The following is a 10,303-nucleotide window of genomic DNA, read 5'->3' as shown; positions in this document are numbered from 1 at the left end:
CTTTTGAGTGAGGCGTGATTCATGTGCGATGCCTTTTGCAGGATGGTGGAACATCTCCACGGTCTATTGACCGCCTCTGACTCGTGCAGCAACAGACCCGCACGACTCTTTTGCACAAATGTAAAACACACAACAATTGTCAGTTTTGTTATCATAAAACTGTCTGCGTTTCTTTATTTGGAATTAAATTGATGTTCCTTGTGCTTCCGCATAAACACTGTCTTAAAAAGCATAGAGTAGCTTGTATTTTCATGCTGTTTGTGCCCCGCCGAGCTGCTTCTTTATCTGTTGGACCCATAAACCTGGTGTTATGTTGAGTTTCATGTTCAATAAAGACGTCTCATAAAGAAAGTAAATACCTACTAAAGCTGTCAAGGTGTCTTAATGCGTCTAGCACATCAAGACAAGCCATTGTGTCTCATTGGGGCTGCATAAAATCAGGATTCCTTTCTGTTCTGTCTCGTTGCTTAAAATGGGCTGCTCTTGGCAGTCAATGATGAGGGAATAAAAGCCACAGATAGATCATATGGGCTCATGCTGAAACCTGTCAGGGACCGTCACCTAAAAACGCACAGCCTGATTTATCCATTTCTATATTTACACTTTTAAATTCAGATTTTACTAATATTTGAGAAAAAAAAACAAAATGAACAATTCATAATATATCACTTGGAATATGGTGAAATTTCTCTGAAGGGTGTGTTCAGTGTTATTTCAACAATAATGTTTGAACCGCATGTGTAAAATTAAGATATTAAAGTTAATTATGCAATGAATTCCAAAACATACATATTTTTTATAGGGCACTTAAATTTAGAATACCATTTAAATGATGTTCAGTATAAAAACCTTTTTATCCTTTAAACTGTGACATTTTGGCGTTTTTTTTTATTGTAACACCCAAAACAGCTATTTCCCCCTGTTGTTAAACAAATAAAAATAACTGGTATTTATTATTAGTATTATTATCATTATTATTAGTATTAGTATTAGTATCATTATTATTATCATTATTATTATTATTATTAATTATTATTGTTAATTATTATTGTTAATTATTATTGTTAATTATTATTAATGGTTGTTGTTGTTGCTGCTGCTGTTATTAATCTGCCATCCCGTTGCATTTCTTTATTCAGTTTGTGCATTAATTAGAAAATAAATTACTGGTTGATGGATGAAGCGGCTGGTAGAATACAAATTAAACAAGTCAAAAACTTTTTTTTAAATCGCATATTGCTGTCACTTTGATCACGAATAAATGATCAATCGAAGCTCTGCGATCACATTACATTATGTCACAGTCTTTACTGGCAAAGACTTAAATATTTGATGATTTTTTTTATTACCTATATCAAATGCAAAGGAAACTTTGATACAGGTATATCCAACTGTCCTCCATCGAGTTTCCTCGCAGACACGCTGGCAGCGCCTTAATTCAAGACACTGATTGACGTCGTGTTTTCTCTCTTTGAGGGGACCTCAGAGTCAGAGCATCTCTCCATAATGCCCGTTGTTCATGCTCCAGGCCTGGCAGCAGCGGTGCAGATAGGGATAGTACTGGTAGGCCTGGAGCTGCGCGTCACCGGTCTGATGGCGCTGCCGTTGACTGTCCCTCACCAGCACTTCTACTTTTTCGGGTGGGCTGCGTGCAACCAGCTCGCTCGTCATCTGACGCCGTTTGGATTTATATCTCCGGTTCTGGAACCAGATTTTCACCTGGGTCTCTGTGAGTTTCAGCGCCTCCGCCAGCTCGGCCCGTTCAGGTCCTGACAGGTACCGCTGCTGGATGAAGCGGCGCTCCAGCTCGCAGACCTGTGCGTGAGAGAAGGCCGCTCTGGAGCGTTTCTTTGGATTGGAAGTGAAGCGCTGCTCATCAGTTGAACAACTGATCGTCTCCTCGGCGTGATTATATCCATCCTCCTCCTCCTCCTCCTCCTCACTCGCCTCCTTCTTCTCTTGCTCGTCCCGTTGCGGGTCTGCAGAGCCAGGAAAAGAGATTAATTTAAAGAATGTTTTCATCTTGTATCCTGATTACTCAGAAAGTCAAAGCATTCCTGATTAAATGCAAGTGAACGTTTTGCAAAACGGATACAATTTTTGCTTTTCTCGTTTTGTTTCCCGCACAAAGCCAGAATCCATCAGGATTACTGATTTATTATGTGCCACTTTCATGACATTCGAGTTACGCCTATTGATAACGTTTAATGTAATTAACACAAATTCACCAAATAGTTTCCAGAAAATCTCTGGATTCATTAAAGGAATCATAAATGAACGCACGTGATTTTGCTGTTATGAGCCTTTTAAAAAAAAGAAAATTGACAAATGAATTCTGTTTCCGATGCATCGTTCTGTTTCTTTTACGTGTGTTATCCGTCATGTGCACCGAAAAGGTGCAATTGTGTACAAAAGGATAATCTAAACTAGTGCGCATTTGTTTAGCGCAGTGTGAATTGACTCTTGTTGTTCGGGATTAAACTGCTCACCTTCTCTCTCCTCGGCTGTGATCAGCTCAGATCGGACGTTTCTCACGCTCAGGCTGAGATCGGCTGGAAGTCTCCCCGCGTAAAGACGGTTCTTTTCCTCTTCTTCAAGAGACCGGTCGGTGAGTCGAGTCCCGCCAAGTCGTGGATGGATGCTGCTGTTCGTCGCACGGAGCCCCTCGGTCCTCCTGGCACCGTGGATTCCTTGAGTGTCGCGTCTGGTGAGGATGTCATTGATAGAGAAGGACGAAAAATGCAACGTCATGATTAGAATACGCGCGTGGATCGTCTCCCGACTCCGGCGTGTGATTGATTTGGAGGCATCAAGAAAGAGATCGGAATCTCGAGAGCAGAAGTCCTCACTGATTCGATCTCTATGGTAATTAAATTGTGGTGAACTGCGTCGGACTGTCTGCATCTGGAACTGTAAAGTCTTTGGTAATATTCTCAGCTCCACTTCATGGGTTGTTGTCAGTGCTGGTCCCTCCCTCGCACCGCCCAGCGTCACGCTGCTCCTCTCCTGTAAGGTGCCCTTTGATTAAAGACTAATGACACTGAGTCTATAAAAGCCTTTTTTTAAGCGCGGACGTTCCGTCGTAATATCAACTCCACATATTTTAAAGCCTTTTTTATTTGGAGATTAGCAGTATTTCCATCTTCTTGAACATTTCAATTATATATCAAACAAATTAGCGGGTAGATGTAAATTATGCTAGAACACTTAAGACATTATGTGTCAACCTATAGAAAATCTTGTGCGTAAAACGCAGCTCCATTTCCAAAACATTTAATTAGAGTAGTTCAAGCCACTGTTTATTCTGAACAGCATTAAACATGTGATTCTTTATACTGTTGGATTACGGTGATGCATTTTTCTTATATATTTTCTAATAGAGATTTAGGCGGGTTTGAAAGTCTGAGCACAATTTTACTGAGTTATTGTTTTTTTTTTTCTGCATTGCTCAAGCAAGTGAGTAGCGCCGCCGCGTGGTAATGGTGCATTGTTCCCAAAGTTTAAAAGAAAGGACAGCGGTGAGCGCCCCCCTCCCCACACACACACGCGGGCGCGCACACTCCTGCACGCGCAGGCCTGTCCTCTATTGATAAGTCGCGATGACAGATGCCGTGATCTGCCTCCTCTGTGTTGTTTTGTTTTCTTCCTCTGACTAAACAGAGAAATCTTCCAGACAGCCACAGATCGCAGCTCCCGGTGGGAGACGTCGAAGCTCTGACACCATCAGAGGAGTCCAGACAGCGACATGTCATCACCACGAGTCAAAACGCGAAAAGGAAGATCCCATTTGAGAATAAATTGTTCTTGGTGATGACTGACAGCAAATTCGGAATCCGGTATAAGAGCCGGTATTTTAGTCGCTGAATTCTCTTCTCGTTCACTGGAGTGTTGATTTTGTCCCTGAATTTAACTTTGTGTTCGACAAAAAAAATGTAAAAGATCTTTCGAGACGTATCAATTATAGACTTGCCAGAGTATAAATACGATTTAATTTTGAATTTGATCGTCAATATAAAGTAAAAAAAAAGTAATAATTTTACATTTCTTAAATACTTAACAAAAAAAAACACTCAGGTTTATTGATTACCTGATGTGTCAAAGGATTTTCCTTTATTTTAGGCGTGAAACTCCAGCAGAATTTAAGCACTTTAATAAGTCAGTGTTATTTAAATAACGCAACACCACAATGTTGTCTCGGTTCTACGATCAGAAGGACATGCGCAATGTCCATAAAAGACAACGTATTATTTTTTTATCTCTGTTGAGTAAAATATAAATATATTTGTTTTCTATTTTATTATAATGGAATCCAAAATAAAAAAACCGTCTGGGCTATTTTGGTATCATGAAACCACCGGATGCCTTTAATTTGGCAATTGGCACCTACTCCATCTCTTCTGGACACGTGTTCTTTATACTCGAGCGATGGTTCTCCTGAGAGCTCCCTGAGTGGTTTCCATTGGGAAAACTTTGGGAAAGTCCACGCCAGCGCTGCGACGAGCCGCGGAGCAGCTATCTTTGGAAGCTCACGATAACGATCGCAGCGCTCCGTCAGAGCAGCAGCGTCCAGGCCGCGTCCTCAGGCAACGCCGTCCTGTCGCCAGTTCTATTTACACTAGTGGCTGCAGCACTTAGAGCTGACACCAGGTATGTCCTGGTAGCCAGGGGAAGTGGCCGCTGGAGCCATCAGAGGAGACAAACACTCTGTTTACGTTGCCAGTCTTCTCCATTAACGGTGTCTGCGCCTTCGATGCCTTGGAGGTGAATGTGTTTTAAATCCATCCTCAATCAGGGGTCTGCGTGCACGCATGCGCGCATGTGAGGATGTCTTTTATATTATTATTATATAGTAGTAGTATAGTCGTGATATTTGGATTATAGAAGCATGCTGTACCTTTTTTTCCCATTTTCAGATCATATATTTTAAGGTCCCGCATTGAGAGAGAAATATTTATCATCGAAAGCTCTTTGAGTTTATCTGCTCTGCCCGGAGGATGCTGCTCGTCTGGTTTATGTCCATCCCTGAATCCATGGCCGGACATTAGCTCGCCTCTAAATTCTCCCTGTTTCTGGTTCTTGTCTCAGACCAAAGTCCACCACAAAGCAGGAAGAAGAAAAAAAAAATGATTTACTCTGCGTGAGAAATGGTTTGAGACGATGAGAAACTACAAGCAGATAAACTGGACATCAGTTTATTAGAGGTTCCTGCCCAAAATCCACGTGGTTGAAATTAGATAAGACGTGTTTCAAATCACTGCAGGGAATAAAATAAAATAACACTGAGGTATAAATCGATTACATTTGTTTACTGTAGTTTCAGAGTGTTTTAATAAACCAACAAGCCACACACACACGCACGCACACACGCACACACACGCATATTGAAAGGAGAACGCAGTCTCTCGTGTCACTCAGTTTGTAAAACCTTTTCATTTTAACATCAGTGATTATTTTCATATCATAAAAACGGATCAATCAGGCAAAACGCGTTCAAACAAATCAGACTGTTGAAAGAAACAAATCTAAATGTTTTACCGCGTCGTTTTATTTAGCCGGATATTGTCATTTTATTGTTGCAGGTTAAATGTCGGCGAAGTTTATCTTTATTTTTGTCGCACAATATCCATTTTGATCCACGTGACGCGCGCCGTCTTCGACTATAACTTTCATCAATCAAAGTAAACAGCGCCGTTTCGGCGGCTTTCATCGTCGGCCTGTCCCCTATAGTTCCAGGATGATGACACGCTCCTCCATTCAGGCACAAGTCTCTCCTCTATAGCTGTGCGTAAACTCCGCTACCACGCACGGATGCCCTGCAGAGCTCCTTGGCAAGGTGTGACCACTGGTCCTTGGTGCGCCTGACTGGTGCCAAGGTTTCCTAAGTTCATGTTCATCAAAGCATTGGCGGCGGTGTTGCTCGGCGGCAGCGCAGGTAAACTCGAGTACGTGCAGGAGTACGTGTTTGTGTACATCGCGTTGTTGTAGCTGTAGGCCGGATAGCCGTTGTAGCTGTACGGATTTGGAGACCCGACTGCGTAAGCAGCGTTATAGTTCTGAGATCCCGTTAGACACGGCCTCCCGTCCCGGACCAGCACCGGCACCGCCACCCTCCTGGGTGGTGGCGGTGGCGGGTGGTGCTGGTGATGGCCCGCCATCTCCAGACTTTTGTCTTGCCGCTGCCTCTTGCATTTGTACCTCCTGTTCTGGAACCAGATCTTGACTTGCGTGGAGGTGAGCTTCAGGGAGCTCGCCAGGTGCTCTCTCTCCGGGGCGGACAGGTAGCGCTGCTGCTTGAAGCGGCGTTCCAGCTCGAACACCTGCGCCTGGGAGAAGAGGACGCGGGGTTTCCTCCTGGTCCTCTGCTGCTTGGTGGCTGCTTTCTCCGGGTCGGGGTCCTCACAGTCAGCGCGCAACACGCCGCAGCTCTCTGAGGAGGAGGAGGAGGAGATTTAACTTACAGGCAGGACAACTAAAACAAGATTTGGTCGTTACGTATAAGTATATTTTATGAACATTAATATTGATTTGCTTTCTAATTAAATTTCAAACGAAGTCTTGCGCTAAAACGATTTTCCACATAGTATAAATGAGCTGTAGTAAAATCCCTTTTGCTTCCCCCGCCATGGACTTAAAAAAAAAAAAATATTAGCTATTGACAAAACATGCAATTATTTCAAAATGAAGTGACATTTACATTAGCAAATATTGTGAAGTATTTAATTCTTTGCTAACGAGAATTTTCTTCAAAGAACTGTTTAACGAGCAAAACGAGGAAGATATATTGATTCGTGGTCACTTTATCTTGAATTTCAAACGATTTAAGCAATTGTTGACATTTTTTTGTATAATAAACTCGAATGCGAACACGAATTTTCTTATTATTTCCGTTAAATTCTCATAATTAATGCACGTGAATTTAGTCCGTCATGTAAAATCTGTTACGTTGCTCATGTCATTTTTATTTTGTATTTACGCACAGTTCAAAATGCATTAAAAAAAGGGGCAGACAACCCGCATGAACGTGCAGGAGTCTGCAGCTAACATTGACTGAATATGTAGAAATATTATTTTATTTTCGTGTGCGTTCATCATCCGAGATTATTGCGATATAGTGACGGCAACAATTAATAATCCAATCACGGGGTAAAAACGAGCAATTAAAGGCGTAAATAATTGGAGAAGTTCATTCCAGTGGAACGTCCTCATTAATGAAGGTTTAATTGTCATTTATAAATGAATCATTCACGGTAATTATTTCATCAGAAATATATTTTAATACCAGTTTAGATGTCTTTAAATCTATTCAGATGTTTTACACAGTACAGATTCTGCTTTGTGATCTTCGTCATTATATTCAAACCGGAACAAATAGACCCGGTTGAACATATTTGTATATATATTTATACTCACTGCTGTCCTGCAGGTCGTCTTGCTCCGCCTCCAGTCGGAGTTCTGCTGAATGGTTCTGCGCCGAATGGCCAAACATCTCGGCCGGTAGATCGGACTCCGGTGGTCTGTCCTGCGCCGTCATCGCGCTCAGGTACGACATCCTCTCCCCGGTCTCCGACGCGCCGGAGCTGATGGGACTCGGACTATCCCTGCCGGCTAACATACAGGAGGGCGGCGAATAAGCTCCGGACGGTGCGAGCGCGCCAGAGAGATCGAGGCTGCAGGAGATCAACTGGAGCTGCTGCTGAGATTGTTGCTGCAACTCTAATCTGAGAATATCCTTCACAGAAAAGGGCGTGGTGGAAGAAGTTATGAGCGGGCTGGGAAGCATTGTAAACCCACAAATATATCAGCAAGGCGCAAAGTGGACCGATTCGTCCCCGGGTAGCGCGTAAAAAAGATTCCCCGTGCGTAATCTTGAGCTGCTTGCTTTACATGGAGACCGACGAGGAGCGCTCAGCGCGTTCATTCAGCTGTGGCACCTCCTTCGTTTGGCTGGCGTGCACGGAGAGGAGAGAGAGAGAGAGAGATCGATCCTGCTTGGTTGGCTGAAAGCATTATCAAGAGAAGGATTTGGGTCGGCCAAGATGCTGTCCTCTCCCTTTCTGTGACGTCTAAAGCGGGGGAGGGAGTGATGGAGTCAACCTCTCTCTCTCTCTCTCTCTCTCTCTCTCTCTCTCTCTCTCTCTCTCTTTCTCTCATAAGTGTATCTCATCGACGCCCAATTTATGAAGTGATATCAACAATAACTGCCCTCAGCCAGTTTATGGCAGTTTTAAGTTATTTTTTTTTATCTTGTTCATTATTAGGCAAAAGTAAAATAGTTGTAATTTTGATAAAGAATAATTTTTACGCAGCAAAGCCATTTAATTGGAGCAACACCTTAAGCGGTATATTCGATTTCATCCAGCAACCGGAACAACATTTATTATTCCCCCCCCCCCCCCCCCCCCCATCATCACTACGGCGGGTTTAAGATTAGGCATATCTCCCGTTTCCTGTCTCGGCAATCCATGGATAAGATACCAGGTCTGTGGGAAATGAGATAAAACATGGCAACCAAAGGAGGCTTGGAGAATATATGAACTGCTTTCATATTTATTTGTCCAGCGTTTATGAAAATATAGCCTGTGATGAAGAAGAAAACACACACACACACACACACATTCAGTTTCATGTCAAATGAACAATAAGCAACGTAAATATCTAATAACGCTTTTATGTATTTTTTTTATTAGTAATAATAATAATTATGTTAATGACAATTGACAGTTTTCCTTTTAAATTATTTTATTCACATTGTGTGAATCCTTAGTTTCTTACTTGTCTTCTAACGTGCTGAAACGGGACACCCTCTCCCGGTCCCCCTATCTGCGGCCCAGGACAGGCGCCAGAGTCTGAAGGCCCATTTGCTGCTCAACTGCGTGGAAAGAAAAGAAGGGCCACGCCGACGCAATCTCATCCGCTCGCCATCAACAAGGCGCTGTTTACATTAGCGCCGCGTCTTGCGCTCTTCCAGAGATCTCTGTCTCTCAGATGGGCCATTTAGGCAGAGTAAAGAGCGACTTATAATGGATGTCGGTGTGCAGAGAAAACACGCACGAGTTTAATGCAGACTTTGGGTGGCTGCCGGTTACGTTTCACGGGACGATTTTACGGGAGTGGGTGGAATTTATGGTTGTAAGACATGGAGTATATGAAGAGATCTTGTTTACTTTTTTTGGTGATTCAACTACAAATTAATTGAAGCATAAACAAATATGATGTCTAATTATTATTATTATTGTGTTTTACGCGCAAAACGTATTATAATAAAAACTATAGTAAATACAAATGAGGGAACACAATGCTTAAATCACTATATCTATTGTTATAACACTGTAATAACACTGTTTATTATTTTCAGATAATTCTGTCCTGGCTGGATGAATCTGAAAGTCTTAATCAACATTTCGGCGGTAAACACGTGCGCCCACGCCCACGCTTCACTGACCATCACCCGTGAGCCTCGCGTGCCACCGACGACCGAAAAGCGTCCAAGCAAAAGACGCGTGTTTAAGGACCGGAAGAGTCTGTTTCCTGTCTGTAACAAAACCCAGTCCCCTCCAGAGAGAGGGAGTCAAGGAGCTGTAGGTGCTGCAGCGGTTCTACGATACATCATCTTCACCGCGTTAAGCCGCGCAAGGTCAGGCCAGGGCAGCAGAGTTCTGAATCCTGCACGCTGGGAGAACGCTAAAACTTCACTGTCCACCTGTGCAGAGGTCAGCCAGGCCTCTTGCTTTAACTTCTTCTTGGAGTTGGTGGGCTTGTTGCCAAGGCAGCGCAGAGCGTGTTACTTCTTGTTCGCCCTCTCCTCTCCGTTTCACTGGCAGAGCAGACTAACCTGTTGAAGCAGCGCCTACTCCTCCGCAGGGTGGCAGGTTCACGGACGCATCCGGGTATCAGTCCACTCAGAGAAGTAGGGCTGAAAGTCCCCTTGAGACTGCATTAATCAGATCAGAGTTTAGTCTCATCCGCTGCAAGTAAAGTGTGTAAAAGTGTGTGTGTGTGTGCGCACTAAACGTGACTAAAAAGTGGGTTCATTTCCCCCTTGAGGCCTTGAATCAAGCTCTCAGTGTGTATTTGGCCTCATGTAGCTCACAATGCTCTTTCCTTCATTCCACGGCCATCTGTCAGAATGGCAGAGGACCAAAGGGCTGTTGTGTCTCATAATGGTTCAACTCTCCGGGGGGATGCAGGAAGGTGCGTCTTATCAGCAGCCCGTGTGATGGTGTCAGTAGCGTAGGGTCCAAGAGTTGCTATTGTGCCCCAGAGTGACGGATGACAGCGCCTTCTCACTGGAGGAAATGGGGGG

The 10,303-nt window shown here is 43.5% G+C and overlaps 1 protein-coding gene and 1 pseudogene across 1 annotated transcript; both read right to left on the bottom strand.

The window, feature by feature from the left end:
* Positions 1-1,488: 1,488 nt before the first annotated feature.
* LOC137915752 (homeobox protein zampogna-like) lies at positions 1,489-2,751 on the bottom strand. The gene is made up of 2 exons (XM_068758870.1): positions 2,490-2,751; positions 1,489-1,979 (listed from the first exon to the last, which is right to left on the bottom strand). The coding sequence occupies exons 1-2, from the start codon at positions 2,749-2,751 to the stop codon at positions 1,489-1,491; spliced, it is 753 nt and encodes a 250-aa protein (XP_068614971.1).
* A 3,044-nt stretch (positions 2,752-5,795) lies between these two features.
* LOC137915748 (homeobox protein Nkx-2.5-like) lies at positions 5,796-7,918 on the bottom strand (annotated as a pseudogene).
* Positions 7,919-10,303: the final 2,385 nt, after the last annotated feature.

This window comes from Brachionichthys hirsutus, unplaced genomic scaffold (assembly GCF_040956055.1).
Source record: "Brachionichthys hirsutus isolate HB-005 unplaced genomic scaffold, CSIRO-AGI_Bhir_v1 contig_1436, whole genome shotgun sequence".
Lineage (NCBI taxonomy): Eukaryota > Metazoa > Chordata > Actinopteri > Lophiiformes > Brachionichthyidae > Brachionichthys > Brachionichthys hirsutus.
Note: the sequence above shows the minus strand (reverse complement) of the source record. Positions and strands in the feature narration are given on the sequence as shown.